The sequence below is a fragment of the Haplochromis burtoni genome, unplaced genomic scaffold (genome assembly GCF_018398535.1).
Source record: "Haplochromis burtoni strain Fernald_Lab_line unplaced genomic scaffold, NCSU_Asbu1 Contig_13, whole genome shotgun sequence".
Lineage (NCBI taxonomy): Eukaryota > Metazoa > Chordata > Actinopteri > Cichliformes > Cichlidae > Haplochromis > Haplochromis burtoni.
The window spans coordinates 3,217,207-3,235,602 of NW_024582374.1; the positions used below are offsets into that span (position 1 = coordinate 3,217,207).

The 18,396-nt window shown below is 41.3% G+C and overlaps 1 protein-coding gene across 11 annotated transcripts in view; it reads right to left on the reverse strand.

The window, feature by feature from the left end:
- Positions 1 to 524: 524 nt before the first annotated feature.
- Positions 525 to 18,396, reverse strand: part of celf5a (cugbp, Elav-like family member 5a) — a 197,943-nt gene continuing 180,071 nt past the window's right edge. For 2 of the 11 annotated variants that reach the window (XM_014336844.2, XM_014336843.2), the window contains exons 7-12: positions 15,409 to 15,553; positions 6,077 to 6,289; positions 5,673 to 5,759; positions 4,723 to 4,866; positions 1,777 to 1,940; positions 525 to 1,315 (exon numbers count right to left, since the gene is read on the reverse strand). In XM_014336844.2, coding sequence (XP_014192330.1) covers positions 1,813 to 1,940; positions 4,723 to 4,866; positions 5,673 to 5,759; positions 6,077 to 6,289; positions 15,409 to 15,553 — 717 coding nt within the window. In that variant the 3' untranslated portion in view covers positions 525 to 1,315; positions 1,777 to 1,812. Of the gene's footprint in view, positions 1,316 to 1,776; positions 1,941 to 4,722; positions 4,867 to 5,666; positions 5,760 to 6,076; positions 6,293 to 15,387; positions 15,554 to 18,396 lie in introns of all 11 variants that reach the window. The other 9 variants (XM_014336842.2, XM_014336841.2, XM_042216823.1 and 6 more) reach the window with 6 other exon arrangements.

The window sequence follows — 18,396 nt, forward strand, 5'->3', positions numbered from 1 at the left end:
TGCTGTCAGGCTCATTTGTATATTTTATTAAGCAGTTACAGATGCTGTGCTGTTTTACTGCTGCGTATCCAGCTCAGCCGGGTGGCACTTTTACCACAGTGCTTTATGGTCAGATTATCTGTACTATCAAGGCTTTAATGATGACATGGAATGAGTCGCAATGACGATCAATTATGGAACCGCAACACGCTGGCAAGAACAGAGGACAGCAACGCTTGGCTAAATACGCTCTGGTTCTTTTGATGTCTGCTTTGAGAAAAGGTTACTGTGTCACTTTTGGCACTAAAGGACTGCTTTCTTCTTCTTCTGACACAATAACACAGACGGATCATGCTTCCGAGATGAAATGCTGCGATGCGGATGACGTAACGAGAGGCAAAAGAATATATCTGAACATGCCCGAAGCAATGTCTAACCCATGTATTCTACGGCACTAAAATAGTATAGCTTTACTTTTTTTTTTTAATACATTTTTCTGTTTTGTTTTAATATTTTCAAACCCAGTAACTATAAATGTGAAAGGAAAAAAAAAAATCAAAAACCCTTGCTCTTTTTTTTTTCAACCTGAAGCTAGTGTTTCTTCTTAAGTTTAACTTGTAATATTATTAGTAGTAGTTTGCAGTATTAGTATCATTAATACTATATATTACTGTTCAGAACAATAAAAATGTTTGGTCCTTTGGTCCCTTAGGGGTGAAAGATTTGCAGTCCTATTGTTGCTAATGGAAACCTCAGTGGCTGCACTTCTGCGCTTACTGAGAGAGACGGGGAGAGAATAAGAGAAAGAGGGAAAGAGAAAGAAAGTCTGTCAGTGGACATATAGAATAGTTTCTTTTTTTCCACTGGTTTTTTTTTTTGATCTTCAAGTTTGAACCCTCATTTGTCCAGTACAGTAAAAGCCACAAGCGCCTCTTTCCTTATATATATATATGTGTGTATATAATATGTATATAGAAATCTATTTGTTGTTGCTGCTTTTCGTTTGTTAGTTTGTTGCTTAATTAACAATTCAAGTCTCAACAAGAAAAAGTTCTGTTGTTCAGTTTCATCACTTCTTTTTTTCCAGTTTTTTTTTTTCTTCTCGTCTTTCTTGCACTGTGCCATCTGTTACTGTTAACGTCCCCCGGTGAAGCGCCTCCTCACTTCGCATCTTCCTCTTCTGCCGTAACCTACATCTTCATAAGTAAATGCTGATATGTCTTCAAAAATTCCATATGTGTTGATTTTTTTTTAAAACATATTTTGCTTTCAAAGAGAGAGAGAAAAAAAAAGTTGAACTCCTCCAAAGATAATATCTTCACGTGTCCTCTAAAACCTAGAAACAAAAAAAGAAGAAGAAAAAAGAAAAGAAAAAGAAGAAAAAGGCCATTTCAAATCTCACTGCTCATTAAACTGTCAATCTAAAGATCAATTTCTTTAAACTTTGAGTAGTTCAGTATGGTTCTATTATATCAGTCTAATGGTCTGGAGAGAACTAACCCACGCTGCCACACCAATCAATCATCGTCAGTCACAGTGATGACAGATTTCTCCTTAATTAATATGCCTACAGTGCTGCACATCAAATCAACCCCTCTACATTTCTTCAAATATTAAAACTGTAGAAACCTTTAATGTTTAAGCTTTGCATTCACAGAACATATAGCAACCCAATACTTATCAGTCTAACGATATTTACTTTCCAGGAACAGTCAGGTGGCATTATTTGAACCTTAGTTGCATCGTGAGCGTAAAAGGACAGAGTGGTGAAAATCAGCAATACTCTTATGGGCTCACCTGTGCTGCTGCGATGAATACTGAAGGTAGGCTGTGTCAGTAAGGGCGGCTGGCATCCTTCGGTCTCTTTAACTGGACTTTCAACCTCTTCATCCCAATCTGAAAGCCATTCATGGCTTGAATAGCTGCCTGTGCGCTAGCAGGGTTGTCGAAGCTCACAAAACCTGTGTAAGAAAAGCAAAACTTCATTTACACTAACTAAGAATAATGTAGGCTAGGGCTGTTCGATATAACGATATATATCGGATGACGATATAAAAACGTCTATGTTTCATTTTACGCTATCGTTTGTTTCGTGGTATCGCAAAATAAACTGTTTACGGCAATATTTTTTCATCGTTTTGATGGTCACTGTAGCGGCTATATTCATTTCTTAAAGTCCTCTCTTTCTCTTATATTTAATATAACCACACTACAGACGGACAAGCGCCTGTTTTTATGCGTTGTCGTTAGCAACAACGATGGTAAAACCATCGCATGTCCGCTTGTTTATTTTCCACATAAACCTTTCACAATAAAGCTCAAGATGCTGTTGAGAATTTTCAAAATAAACGGAATCACATGAAAAAGTATGCAGAGTATTGATGGATGAGAAGCAAAAAAAAGTCGTCAGGTGCTAAAAAATAAACCTTAGACTCAAACGTTAGAACAGGCTTTCCCCGCAGCACGCCGTGTAATAAATACTCACGAAAAAAATGGCGGCCTTACAACCTATGTCTAAAAATGTGTAGTTTCATGCATCGGTTAAAACACTCGACTCCAGCTACATGACGCCCAGCTGGAAACACTTCACCTACCCGAGATTCACAGAATTTACAGAAAATATTACATTTTTTGTGATTTATATCGTTATCGGACTATAGATGTTTTATACCGGGATATGAGATTTTGGTCATATCGCACAGCCCTAATGTAGGCACTTTATAACAAGCATTTAGGGGAGAATTTTAGTAATTTTTTATGAATAATATTTACTGTAAATTACTCTGTTAAAAAAGAAACGGGTGGAAAAAAAGGCAATCATAATGAAAATGTAAGTGTTCTGTTGGTTTCCTCATCACGTCCTGTGTACCTCTAACGGAAGTCTAGATGGTGTTATTGATGCAGGAACGACTGCGGTGTGGCCTAACAGCTGCTCAGAGCTCGTGACAGCCGGACACGAGGTGGCTTTTTAATGAAAAATAGGCCACGAAAAGTTTGGGGCTGTTACTGCCAAACGACATCGCTCTGCGCTCACGCTCTCTCCTAGTTGACTGTTTTTATTTGGGAATATAATATTAAGCTGCATTCAGAGATGAAGACATGTCCAGGATTTGGATAAGAAGCATGCATTTGTTGATTTTGTGCGGTGTAATAAAATGATGAAACAGTGCAGAGAACCAATGACCCTAACTCAAAATAAATGTTATATTTTATAGCATGCAGGCACTTTCTTTACAGCTGCGTGGATTTTGAACCTTCGAAATTTAATGACTGAGGGTTAACACGCCTACAAAGTTTCATTGACTCAGTGCTATTCTTTTAATTTTCTGACCTGTGAATGAGTGAAAGAGAAAAAAAATCACTGAATAAATGAGTTTGATCAAAACAAGAGGAAACACAGAACGATGATCATAGGAGACAAATCTGCTGCAGACACACAAAACCTCCCCGCGATAAACCACCTCCTCAAACCTATGAACATCCTGTTTCCATCATGTGTAAAAATAAAGCCTTGAGAATTCAGTGACCAGAAATTTCAGTGGAGTGTGTCTCCGCTGATGCGCTCCGCTGTGTCTGTGGTGTCATTAGGAACAGCTGATGACCCATGAAAAAAACAGCAGGAGGCTCTCCACGTCCACCACCACATGGGAGGGAGTCTACATGGCCTGCTTGGCTCAGGTTTGGCCCATTACGGGGGAAAAGTTGCGCTACTAAGAGCCGAGCTGAACGGAAGTCTGAAGAAAGTATAGAGGCGGGATAAGGAGGTGACCTCCTAACCCGCCATCACCTTAATGCGTTCAGGCTAGAAACAGAGAGGAGATACCCGTTTAGAGGTCTAAGCTCAGTTTCTCTGTCTTTTACACCCCATCAATCTAAGTTTATTCCCTCTTTCTCCTTTCTAGATTAATTACACACGTGTTCCCTCCTTCCCCAGGCCTAACATTATGTTGTAAATGCATAGTGCATAAGTCAATACTGCAAATAGCTCCTCTTTCATGAATTTATATATTATTAAGTCCCCCAAGGGAGACGGAACTGGTGATCAATTTCGCCCAAGGTTCTTTGGTTCCCTGAAGTGAAAACAAAAGCTGATCTATAATTGTCCTTTTCCTTCCTTCCCCTCAACCATCACTGCCTGCCTTTTTGTAAGCCCTGGGGTTGGACGCGCATGTAGGCTGCCAGAGCTAAATGGGACAAGAGGTGTGGAAATGTGTGAATCAGCCTCAGCGGTGAAGGTATTGACAGATATTGGGGTTACACAATGGTGATGAGGATGCTGATGCAGCACCTCAAGGTTTCCAGGTCACACAGCCGGCAAGCAGAAACAAGGACGTGCGGTCTGATCGACTACATCCCGATTATTTTGGCTGCAATGTACTCTGCGCATTGCTTTAAAAGCGCCGGTGCCAAAACACAACAGTCATCAAGATGCAAAATTAGGTCAGTCTGTCAGGGGTAAGATCGCTCAGTCCTCCAGGTCTGTGAGCTGTCAAATGTCATCAGAGGCAATGGTATATACATTATATATATAAAAAATTTAGTGTTGTGTGTTTGAAAATAAAGAAAAGACAAACATTTTACTATTTAACCTGTATACACCAAGACTGATTTATTATTATTAGATTTATTCAGAACCAAGTGTCTTTATCTCTCAAGCCGGGGTCAATACAAATTGACTTGATATAATTTCATATTATATCAAGTTGGTCTTGGACTGTGTGCATGTTGCACTGTAGGACTCACCAAAGCACTTGCTCTGGTTGGTTGCCCTGTCCATGAAGACCTTAGAGGAGATGACGGTACCGAAGGGCAGAAACATTTGCATGAGTTCATTGTCTCCAAACTCCTGTGGCAGGTGGTAGATGAACAGGTTACAACCCTCTGGACCTGGTTGCAGAGATACAGCGAAAGTTTGATAGAAAAAGAGAGAAACAGCAGTCAGTTTGTCTTTTTCAGACCTACATATCACCCAAAATAAATACAGAATATGTGCAAAGAGCTGTCTCAGACATATGTGGCACTACCCATCATACAAAAAATAAATAAATGATTAATTAACATTGGTAGAATTAGACAGTACAGGCTGCAATGAGCATTCATGCATGAGCATCCACTCTCATGATTCCTTCATATGTGGCCTTTAGATGTATCTTCACCGTTCCTGCATACACCTGGCACAGGCTCAAATCATAATTAAAATATACATTATGTGTTGCTATTTTATATATTTTATTTAATAAAAACGCAACAGGAGTTTATTAAAATCATCACATTGCAAGCTGAAAATCTTCAAATAAGCTGTCCCAATTTGCCTGCAACCATATTTTCATTGATGTTGTTTATATGTGTGTTTCATCCACACTTACTGTCACAGCTGGCTATTATAAAAGATATGCTATTACTTATCACTATTACTATATATTACTATAATACTACTCTACATCAATCCCCATGCTTTATGTCGAGACGAGACCTGTTTACAGTCTCACACAGTCTGCTCTGTTTATCTATTAAACACAATGAAAATGATGTTAGAGTGTTTTTCTTCTCTCGCTGTACAACAAGACTCAAAATGAAGTGTGTACAGTGTAAAAGCAAAGCAAGGCTGGTCTCTCGTGCTCGTCTCCCCGTTTAGCCATTACAAAGTATGAGGCATGTGAAGTGTAAAAGCAATAATGTTCTCTCACCCTCACCTTCTCTCTGCTGCTGCTGCTGGATGACCTGTGCTGGTTGGGGCAGCGTTTGGCCAATGGGAGTCAGCGTAGTGGCCGGGTAGATCGCTGCGGACGCGAAGCAGTAGAACAAGGAAGGAAGGAGGGAATGTGAGAGAGATGAGTGTAAAATCGGGGATCCCACAGAGAACGGTGTCAAGGATGCTTAAGGTCGATCACACAAGCGTAACACGTAATCAAAGCCTCTCTGATGTTTCGTTCTGAGGCGCTGTCCTACACTATCTGAATACATACCACCTCACGCTACTCACGCACCACATAGCCTGCAGTTATTGTCTCATAGCTGCTACTCATTTATAGTGTTTACACGCCAGTGCAAAACCTCAGAATAACAGAATCGTAAACAAAGCCGTTCTGTCTCCTACCTGTGTACTGCTGTACACCAGTGAAGGCTTGCTGGAGGGTGTCGGCAGCAGTGGGGCTCTGGGTGGAGTAGGGCGGCAGGCCGTTGGTGTAAACGGTCTCCACGGCAGGGTGTCCGTTGGGCTGATGAGGGATGCCGGTGAATCCGTTGACGATAGGCGTGACGATGCTGGGTACAGCGGAGGTGGTGATGTTGGCTGGTGGAGAACTGAGGCCTGCTGGGAAAAAGGTTGGCTGTTGAGCACTTCATCTGGATCTCTGCGCATAATACTACAAGAGTTGTACAGCACTCAGACTTACACTAGCAGGCAGACACCCTTTTTCTCATAAAGTACCGAGAAAAACAGTTCTCTGTACACACACGCACACACTCACACATTAAACACACAAAACTCGTGACCACGAGCTACACTGTGTCTTCTCTCTAATGCAAGGACACGGGTGCAACGTGAATCTGTCACATATCCGCCGTTTGTCGTGACACATCCTGCAGGATAGCTGGGGAGTCAACCTGTGAAAAATGAGCCTGTCTGTAGTGTTTGTGCGATACCCTGCTGGCTTGTACTGCTCAAGATGATGAAACCACTATGCAACTTCTGAGAAAAAAAAAGAAAAGAAAAGAAAAAGGCGAAACAGATCTAGACTAGATAGAAGAAGATTACAGGGGGAGATTTGCTTGAATGAGCAGGTAGCAAATACACAAAGATGTCTCGTACTTTTACACATCATAAAAAAAAAAAAGAAGACAAAAGAACAACAGTTGGCAGTTTGACAAATGGGTGGGTCATAACATATATGGCGCACGCCTGAAAGGCAGCTGCAGAAGGGTTCATGAGTGGAATCAAAATTGGATGCTCCGTGTTCTCTGTCATTCAATGCATTTTAAAAAGGACCCTCCTTTAGAAAGTGCTTCCAATTATGGCGGGGACGTCAAAGTGCCCATTCTCAGCAGAATCTCACTTTGTGATGGTCTCTCTAAAAGCGCTTCAATGTGGCAAAGCATCCAAGCTCATTGAAGTACAGCTCCCCCGAGGACCACCTCTCAATCTCAAAGCCCTCGCCCTGATTGGACAGAAAGCCCAGGTTGTCACAGAAACCCTTCAGCGTGCCATATTTCCACAATCTGGGACCTCGATAAGGGACTTCTTATGAGTAGATTAGATAGAGTACACAATCACAACCAGCTCACGCAAATTGTACACTGAGATATGTGGCAATGCAAACAAAAAGACGCAGTATCACCAGAGCTGGGGTCTTACTCAAAAGCATTACATCACCCCAAAACTACATTACCAGCTGAAACCTCCTACTGCTGACTCCTATCATCTATGTTGGATTATTTTTATTGCTTTCTATCAATAATTGCCCCTTTGTCTTCAATCCTCACCTCTCCTACTCTGTTTTATTCTCCATCGTCTCTCCCTGTCTCAGCATTTAAACCACGAGGAAGCTGACAGTGGAGGAGGCAGATGCAGTGACCAGGGGAGTTGCCCCAGTCCAGCGAGAGCTGTTGTGTCTTTTGCACTGATTTTCTTTTACTTTTTTTTTTTTATCTCTTTTTTTATGAAGCCTCCCCATGATTGCTTGTTTCCTGCAGAGCTGTGATGAATTAGACTGCAGCTTCAGCCCATTCTCCTACCAGGACCCAGGAGAGCGCCGCTCCTATTCTGAGGGCTAGAGACAGCCAGTCTGCTCAGGCCACACGCACTTTACTGTACCACCAGATAATGCACCCTCTCCATCATCAGGCAAATTCATTTTCCAAGCCTTAGCCATAGTGTGGGAGCACACGCCTATGTATTTGCAGCAGTTGTGCAGTGATAGCAGGAGTAGCAGCAGAAGAAGTACTCGGTGGTAGCACGGACCCCTTATGTGCAATTTCATAAGTTCCGAGGTCAGCAATTACATATGACATCGGTACTGAAGGAGAACACACGAGAGAAGTCGCAGATTGGGGCCACTGAGTCCAGTCTGTTCATCATGTTGGAAATGCCACAGCAAGGAATGAACAGAAGTCTTATAAACACTATATTATCGCACCACAGTCAGTAAAGAGTGAAAAAGGGAAATATTACTAAGTCTCCTGAACTAGATATTTTCATTTTATCCCTCAGTGGACACATAGTTCTTGCATTGTGAAAAACTGCATTCATAGCTTGTTTACAATGCGCACCCAAGAGCGCTGATATACATGTGGCTGTCAGGATGTTTTGCAATTATCAGGCTGTAATGACATGTTGTTCTTCACTCTGGCATGAGTGAATACAAAGCTGTAGGACAGAGGATTACATATTCCATACATTTTGCTCTGAACTATAAATTTACTGTTCTTTATGACTTCACCAAGGAACACTGCAACGCTAAACAGTATCCATATGTGTTTGTCCAATACATATATTTATATTGTGGAAGCAAAATTACTCTCATCTTCTTGAAAGCTTCTTCTTAGAGGGAAAAACAGTTGATTTGCTCCTTGCTAAGGAGAAAAAGGCTTCACATGCAACAGAAGTATTTATTATGCTAATTATATATTGAAATCAACAAGGAATGCTATACCCAAACTGGAGAGTGCAGTCATTACCGGCAGAAGGACTGTCTTTTGCCAGAGCAAGTAATAAGTACTCAAAACAGATGCTTTCATCTAACTGATTTGAAATGCGACGCATTTAGAGTCAAAGAGAAAATGTCTGTCTTCTGTGAATAACACTGAAAGCTACCCCCACCCTCACAAAGTCCAGTTGTGATCCTAAGAAGAACTCTGACTTTCAATACTGCCCTTTAGATAAGGAATAAATATTTATAAAGCAAATCAAGTGTGACACAAAACAAATGAACTTCCAAATGAATTTGTTTTATTGTTACAGAGTTTAATATAATTTTTCATCTAGTGAATATTTCAAAGCACATAAGTAGTTTTCAGTCAGTACGCTAATTATTTGTGAAATCCTCCCCCTTGCTTGTCATCTCCACAGATCATTTAATAAATTGTTTTGAAAATGCAAGTGTACGCTGATGACTTAACTCTGATCAGCCGTGCCGCAACAGCTTTTCTGGCTTAAGTAGCAGTGAGCCCAAACAAATAACCAAATAATAGCCAGGGTAAAAAATAAATACTAGTAAAATTGCAGTGGACATAGCCACTATGGTTTCTGAACTTCCATTATGAAGTGACAACTTCAACATGGTGGCCATCAAAGACTCACATAGCAAGCAGGTCTGGCCCGGATCTGGTATCAAGCCAGCACTGCTGGCTGACTTCTGGCATGATAAGACGTATGTCATCCAGATATGGGACAGGCCTGAAGTAGATTATGGTTTTGTTTATGTGGCCCAGGCCCATAGAAAACAGGTCTGGCCCGGATCCAGCATCAAGCTGACACTTCTGACTGACTGGTGTCATGGCAGGGTGTATGTCAACCAGATGTGGGCCAGGTCTGGCAATGATGGCACTATTTATGTTCCTATTTTCCTATTTTAGTGAGCAGACCCAAATGCCATGTTGCAATACTATACTGCTGTGGTAGCCAACGTTTCAAATACAGATTTGACAGGTTTGTGAGTGTAAACTTTATCGAAAACCTAGTGACGGTTTACTCATCTTTCCTTTCCTCCTATCAGCAGGCCACCTACTGATAGGAAGGTTAGTGGTTCGAACCCAGTCTCTGCTAGAGTATGAATGTGGTTAGGAAGCACTCAGTTTAGAGAAAGTGTGTGACTGGGTGAATGTGGCATGTTGTATAGAGCACTTTGAGGAATCCTGGAGAATAGGAAAGTGCTATATAAGAATCATTCCATTCATTGTCTGAATGGAGATTTGCCATGTTACTTTTGCACTATTATGTTCCGCCACTTGTTGTTATTACATGGTTTGATTAAGGTACACATTAGGCTGTCATCTGGGGCATCACAGGGCCAGCAGTGTTTCTACAACTGGCCCATTTGTGGGCCACCTCTGGCAAACCAGATCCTGGCCACCAAAGGGCCGTTATTCTTTGCGATATGTGGGGACGTGTAAGCACATTGTGTGGTCCAGATTGGGGCCAAACCATTTTTGCTATGTGGGGACATTCCGACTGAGAGTAACCATTGACTGTCTATTTTTGTTTATTCTAAAAACAATCATCCTTCTTTACTAAATAAGACTTGAAGAATGGCGATTGAAAACATAAATTCAAGAAGAAAATGTGCAATGAGATTATAAACCAAGCGAGAAGCAGAGCAGCTCCTGCATTAAATTTTATACTAACTTTACTGTTGGTCATCGAAAGGAAGGCAAGTTTAAGGAACATCAACATTAGCTCCACTTTACAGATCCTGGGGCTACTTTAGTTTTGTTATACTGAGTACATATGATACGTGATGAAATTCCAACAGAAGAAAGACTCAAAAGCATGGAACTCCAAAAAAAAGAAAAAATTCTTACTCATGGTAGATTTTTAGTACATAGAAAAAACACTGGAGGCAGCAGTACGGAAATAATGCAAGGAAAAGTTTGAAACGGAAGTTATGCAGAAAGAAAAATGTGTGGAACATTATTCACATAAGGAAAAAAGGCAGCATACAGATGAAAGGGAAGGACAAGGTTGGCATGAACTACGGCAGGTCAGGTATTCACAATGGGTGGGTGGGAACATGAGTACAGAAGGTAAAAATATATGAAACAGCACAAGTGATATTTAAAATAAAAACGGCAAATGAGAGCTAAACAAACAAGAAACTGAAAAAAATCCAACAGCAGACTGGGATCTAACACACAATACACCTGAGGAAAAGGATTCCAGCAAAGATTGAACTGCACTTTAATGATGCCAGCGTCTAGCATCTGTTGGGAACAAATCCCATAGCGTAAAAGTTCAAACACCTAATCAACATCTTCCTCATGGGGAGAAACCAGTGGCCACAGTTTGAGCCACAGTCTGTAAATCGCATATCTATAGTGTCTTTGAGGGTGCTTCACTTACAGTCCTCACTTTGGCATGCTTGATAAAATTAATAAAAATGCAACTACTGAAAGGATCCCCTGACCATATGTTATATGCAATGCTAATCTATTTCCAGACTCATTTGCACTCTAGGCTCAGCAGCACCTTCTCGTACAGAATCTTCCTCCAAACTGCAATTCAAATATGAAACAAGTTCCCCAAGTACAGAGCTGGACAGATAACAGAGAGAGACCTCCAAGCCTTTCAGGCAAGCGTAAACACACACTTCTAGACCACACAATTTATTTCCCTGCACACTGCAATGAGCAAAGTGAGCCGCCAGAAAAAGGATTCCAACCTCTAAATGTATAATCATGTGATATACAATCTTAATTTGCTTTAGTTTATATGAAAAAATATTATAACATATTTTTTCAGCTGATATTAAAATGAAACTATGTGAAACTCGACAAATCATTTATTACTAAATAAATATTAGATAATAAAACAAAAACAAAAACCTTCCAGACTACTAAGCCTCCAGTGCTTCCTGCTCTACTTCTGAAGCTCATATGCATTCAATACACTGACCAAAGCAATGTGCCTGGCTTTCAGATGCCTGAGCAGACCAGCTGGGCAGCTTGTGAAGCTCCACTGCCTGCGTGCACCGGAGATCAAATCTGGTCAAGGCAAGAGGAGTGCCTGTGGCCTCTGAACAAACTTGAAGGCAACAGAAAAAGGGCTACCTTTTGCTCACTTCTAATTTTGAGAAATGTCATTATTTTGATGCCAGAGTCATGGTTTAATCTAAAAGCTGAGAAGAAACACTTGCATTTAAGGAACAATGGCAACTCATCCGTCAGACAAAGTGTCATGAAAAACAAGCCATTTTTTTAAAATTTTTTTTTTTTACCTTTGCCTGCACTGGAAAGACATCTCTACAGCCTTAAAGAAAGCACTTAGAGTAAAAGCATATTTCAGACTAAGAAGGACTGAAAGCTCGAGGTCACACCATCACTTGGGACACACAGGTATTCATCTTTCCAGCTGTTTCCTTTGGCTCTGTCGCTATCCTTGGATGTGATGTTTTGATCTAAACGTGAAGGATAGTTGACGCTTTATTCTAAATAAATATCTTCGCTTAACTGTCCTTTGATTGTTTGTGTTAGAATTAGTCCTTGCCAGTGCAAGGAAGCCATAGAGGACAGGTGGCATTAAGAAAGATCATCACGTCAAACAGCTCATTAGTTTCCTGGTGCTTTGTCACCACCGAAGTGTTCCGTATCCATGGTGCAGCCATGTTTGAATCCAGCAGGGATGTTGTGGCACATTCGGGCTGGCTCTAAGTGTAACGGGCTCGTCTCTTGCTGTGGAGCATCTGCACTATACTTTGTGTAATATGCACTTGTGCATGCACATCTTCAGTGTAGAGCAGCACCATGCAACAGAACATTAGAGCGACTTTGATTACACACTTCTCACATCCTAACAAAGCATTCTTGACACTGCGTGTTCCTCACCACATATACCCAGCGGGATTCACATCTCTCTCCATTTCTCCTTCCTCTCCTCCCTCACCCTCTTTATCTCCCCCTTCCTTTCTCTCTCTTCTTTTGTTTAACTTTTATTTCTTCTGCAGCACTCAGGGAGCGGCACCTGGTGAACATTATTTTCAAAAAGCATCATCATGCATCATTGTAAGGATACATGCTCTAATCAGCTGAACCATCTGGCAAACGGCTTATGCACCATCAAGCTTAAATGCTGTGCATCTGTTGATCAAATGGATGTCTCATTGTTTTCAGGGTAACACCCTTAACCTCGGAGCCTCTTTGTACTTAAGCCTGCTGTCAAACAAGGTTTGGTATGTTGCAGAGGTTATGGAGATCATTTAAATAAAAGACTAGTGTCACATCACACTTTTATCCCAAGATCGGGAAGGGTTTTCATCTATAAAACCATTATTGGAGCTTTATGTTAATGCAGAGCAGTATGTGTCACTCAGAAAGGCAGTAGTATGGCTATCAATAGGTAATAGCTCTCATTTCACAAGGAAAGGGGACATTAACCTTTCTACCTTTTATGCTTTTGTACACAACTGCCAAATGTCAGAATTTAATTAAGCTGATGAGACGTCTTAATGCATAAATTAAACCTCTGTTGAAGCAGAGAAGCGCTGTGCTCCCAGACCCCAAAAAACAGATTCTGATATTACAATGAATAATTCCACTGACTCGTGGCAGACATCCTACAGTCTCTCAGTAGTGTCAGAGTCTCTTGGCCTACTTATACAGACAGCCTTGCCAGTAATGTTATGTATTCAATGAACTCTAAATAAGTCATAGCCACAAGTGTGAGAAGGGAGAGAGAAAATAGCTGTGTATACCAAAGCAGCAAGTTAGTCTACCACTGCTGCAACTGCTGGCAACCACACTCATAATAACCAATGAAGAAAGGAGAAATAAGATATTTTATATTAATGAAAGTCCTTGGAACTTCACGAAATTGATGATTTCTCTCAGGGATTAAAAATGTATTACATGCAATAAGAAAAGTTAATCAGTGAATGGAAGCTTGCATAGAGGCATGGTCAAAATTACATAAATAGCACCACTTCATACACATCAGGATCACGGGCTTAAAGACACTTGTGATTCTCCTCTTATGCCCCATGACCACAAATATCTTGCTCTCTACTGTTTTCCCAAGAACTGATAACTATCTATAACACTGAATTACAGACAAAAGCAAAATCAGCATTACTTCCTTTAGAGTTAGACACTGATTTTCAGTGCAGAAGAGAAGAGACTGGACAAAGCCCTCACACACACAGACACACACACAATGTGTTTTCATATCTTTGTGGGGACATTTAATTGACATAATGCATTCCCTAGCCGCTTACCCTTACCATCAAAAACCTAATCCTTACCCTCAGCCTAAACCTAACTGTAACCCAATTGTAACCCTGACACTAAAACCACATTTTGAGTCTGAAAAATGTCTTCAAACTCATGGGAAGGGCTGTTGGTCCCCACAAGCATCGTAAACTTCCGATTTTTGGTCCCCACAAAGCTATGTATACACGGACACACACGCACACGCAGAGATAGGGGAAGATAGAAGGGCAGGGAGGCAGGGAGAGATGTTCCTAGCCTTTCAGTTGCACTGTCTTTCATCAGCACTATTGTGTTGCCAAATACAGGTATGCATGCTGAACACAAAGATGTGAATTCGAGCACTGTCAGAGGTATACGCATCAAAATATGAGTTTCTCAGCAACGCTTAGCTCCACATTTAATCACTGTCTCGGATTGATTACGGCCACCCCAAAAGTGCACACACTGCACTGAAAACATCACTGTGCATTTTTGACAAATGGGTCTCCTCTCTGGATATATTTGCTGAAGGTGAAAATTATACGTTACACATACGGCATGTGTGCCCACTGCCATGTTCCATTCTTTCACTTTTTGTAAATGTATATAAATTGATTTTAAAGAGTAAATTTAATGGTTAAGAAGAGTCCCTAACATTTCATTTTCTCACTTATTAATCCAACTGACTGTTGGTTGTGTTAAGCTGGACGACAGAAAAATTGTAAATTAAAAAAAATACCAACTTTTTTTTTTTTCCCCAATGTAAACTGCAGTTCAGCAGGAATTTGATAAAGCACAGCAATTTCTGCAGAAACGGGATTCTTATGATGCCTATAAAGAAAACCCTAAACTAGGCCTTGTTGTGCTGATGATGCTCACACTGACTGGTTTAAAGTTACCAAAGACATCACCTTAAAAACTCAATACTGCAGTGTTGGCAAAGTAGATGAGGGGAGCACAACAAAGACTTTGCTACTGTATTATTTATTTTGGCTCATGCTTTTGTTGAGTGGAGAATCTTGAAGTTCTCTCTGTCTCAAGAAAAATGAAACACTGCTGAATAAGCAAATGTTAGGCAGTAGGTAGGTGTTTCAAAGTCCTTCCCTTTCCTCTGTAATGGATCTGCATAGGAGGTGTTTGTTATGGAAAACAAAACCAAGTGCATGCAGATCATGCACAAGTGCTTCAAAGCACAAGGTCAAAATACTACGGGGAAATTAGCGGCTTATCTGTAAAGTTACTTATTGATATTCCTTCTTCTGCTGCTACTACACTAACCCCAAATATTGTTAGCATTCACAAACAACATAAACATGCAAATCCCACTTTTTTATTCATTTTTTCTCCCTCCAGAGGAATCATTTTGGATCACCAGAAATGAGGCACGCTTTCGTTTGGCTTGTGCACATAAAGGCTAACATGTAAATGCACATACAGGCATGTTCCATTCACTGGTCTGGTACAAAGAAACAAGCATAAGCAAGAGGAAAGGGAATGAAACTGTTTGCTCACCCAGGGTTTGATGAAACTCACCCGACACCGGGGTCATGGGGGTGGGCGGGAGGCTGTTGATGTTGAGCGCCCCCATCTGGTGGATCTGTGTGGCGGGGAAAGCCACACTAGGCGTGAGGTAACCTCCGTGGCTTGCTGCCATGATGGCTGCCTGCTGCTGCATGAGCTGAAGAAGAGGGACACGGAGAGATGGGTGGAGGAAAGGATGGTCGGATGGGGCGTGTGAGACAGGAGGGAGCAGCAGGTAGAAGGGATGTAAGAAAGGTCAGGGGAGGACAGATGGTAATGAAAAATATAGTAAGTTGCAAAGTAGTCAAAAAATGACGGGAGAAGGAGTGCAAGAGAGAAACATAGCACGGGTAGAACAGAGGGGAGGGATGTATGTTGAGTTTGATGGATGGATAGTGCATGAAAAGTACAGAGAAAGTAGAGCGGAATAAAAGAAAGAGAAGAAAAAAGAAGCCTGTCAACCTATGTTTAGTGAATCTGTCTCTCCTCCCAGCTGGAAGCCTGTCACCAGCTGCAGAAACGATTTAATAGCTGTCTGTTGGGCTCACACAAATCAAGGCATTGACATGTGCACATTATCTCTGTACTCAGGGAACAGGCAAAGTTTGCAGAGTTGCAATGCTTTTTTCCCCCCTTACAATTGTCAAACTTCACAATACTGTTTGCTGTAGCTATAGAAATGCCACAGACGTCCCCTCCCCCTGCTCCTCGGACTCGTTCCTAATTTCTGTGATGTATTTGTGATGATGTATCCTGACATTCATCCATATTTTAAGTTTCTCTTGTTTTTTAATTCAGGCAGAAACCAGTAACAAAACAAAAGGCGGAATATATTTGGGATTGGGATTTCAGTAAATGACCAAAGTCTTTGCCACGGAAAAGTTATTCATTGCCGAAAATGTTGTTTGACTCTGTTTTCAGACTGCGACTCATCAAACGAATGTTTTAATGTCAGCTTAGCGAGCAACTCGGGTTTCAGACTATGTTAGTAATATACAGTCAGTTGGTTAATAGCAGTCAATTTTCACCCACTGGCCGATCCCACAAAGAGATCAAATCAATAGTCTTTCATCCGCTCTGCATTTCTGCTTAGCATGAAGTAAGAAGTGAGCGCTGAAGCTATTTTCCATCAAACGCAGAGTGCTTATTCATGTGCACAGGAAATGCTCACATGCACCGCTGCCTTGAAGTGCACCCACACATATACTCACCTGTTCACACAACATGCATGACAGAGAATATTCGAGCTTCTGCGCTTAACTTAAACTCTTCCTGTGCAAACCCCAAGCTGAATACTGAAATCAGAAGAAAATCCATCTTGGTACATTCATGTGTACAGTTTGTGAACCTGTGGGTTTATCTGGGGATTCAACAATCTTTTGCAGGCTGTGAAGCTTCCCATCAGACATGCAGAACTGTGCGGTATAGGAATACAAACACAGCTGGACCAGCTTCTTGCCCTCGCCTCTGCATCTGTTTAATACTGCATAGCTTGTATCTCTTTGGAGAGCAACCGATGGCCATGGCCTGAGACTCGTATGAGCAGAAATCAAACTCCTCCGCCACTGGGACTAATGCTAATGATGACATTGTGAGACAGCGAAGGTATAGAATGTCACTCTGCTTGTATTTGCATGTGGACTCTGCAACGGAAAAGCCAATTATTTTCCCTTAGTGCCCCTGTCAGGTAACCTGAAAGCAGCTGTCCTGCTGTAGAATGCCCAGTGCTGGCATCTCATCCATTAACCACATGCCTTGCCATTGCTATCTATTAACGCCTTTTGTCATTTGCATAATTTTATCAGCATGACAAATGGGGATCATCCATTTCTTTCCAAATAAGATGAATTGAGGCTTTAAGAGGATATAGCTGAAAGAGCCTGAAATGGAACAAGAAACTAAACAAAAGCAATGGCATAGAAACAAATAGGTCCAGAGGTTCTAGGGCTCACTTGCTTTGGCAATTTTGTGATTGCCCTCCTATTAGGACGTGAACAGGGTTGGACATCAGGAGGAAGAGTCTTACTGAAACACCACCTATTGTTTATTTATTTATTTAGTCTTGAGGTACCAGGGACTTTGGGATGACTCTAATAAGCTTGAACCCATTGGCAGCCCTGTGACCTTGTACAACCTGCAGGTCCGGATGCTGTAATAACGCAGTGGAAGTAAATATTGGCATGCCCAGAATACTATCTTCTCTCCCAAGGCATGTTTTAGATAATGCAATCCTTCATGCCGGCCGTCAGATTGTCATGGATAGCAGCTCTCGAATTAATTGATGCTTCAGCAAATCAATTCATACCAGCAAATTGGAAACTGAAGCATGCAGTTATGTTGGAAAGCAGTGGTTATTACACTCTGGTCTTTAATAATAAATAAAATAAAGACCAGAGTGGTTATGTTGACTGAAATTTTCAAAGTCATTCCATTTTATGTTTCATATGTCTACGCTTTCCCCCTTCCTTTTGTGCAAAATTTCAAAGGCATTATATTCAAAAGCCATTCCTCTTCCTTTATTTATGCACTACCCAACAGATAGCAAATGTCTCTGACAAAGAATGAGCACAACTGAGTCTTCATCATCATCAGACTCAACCTTTTCTTCCATTTTTCTTTTCCTCTCGGAAGAGGAAAGGAACAGGCGGACAGAAACAACGGGGACAAAAGAGAAACGTGCGAGATGAAAGGGAGCAAAGAAAGTTGCCCAGGCTCCAGCAACATTCATTTAGTGTCAGACATCTGCTTTTTTATTGCAACCTGATGGCATTACTCTCCCCTGGTGCTAGCAGGCAATCACCTCTTTATCACATGGCAATTATCTCTGTAGCGCTGCTCTGTGACTCGCTGACTCTCAGCACTGTCACATGTGACCCCTTATAGCCCAACCAGCCAGTGACGGAGCGAGAGGGGAGGAGAGAGAGGGGGTGAAATAGGTTGGAAAAAAAATAATAAGTGCGCGAGAGAGACAGTGGGTCAATGAGGATAACTAAAAGACTG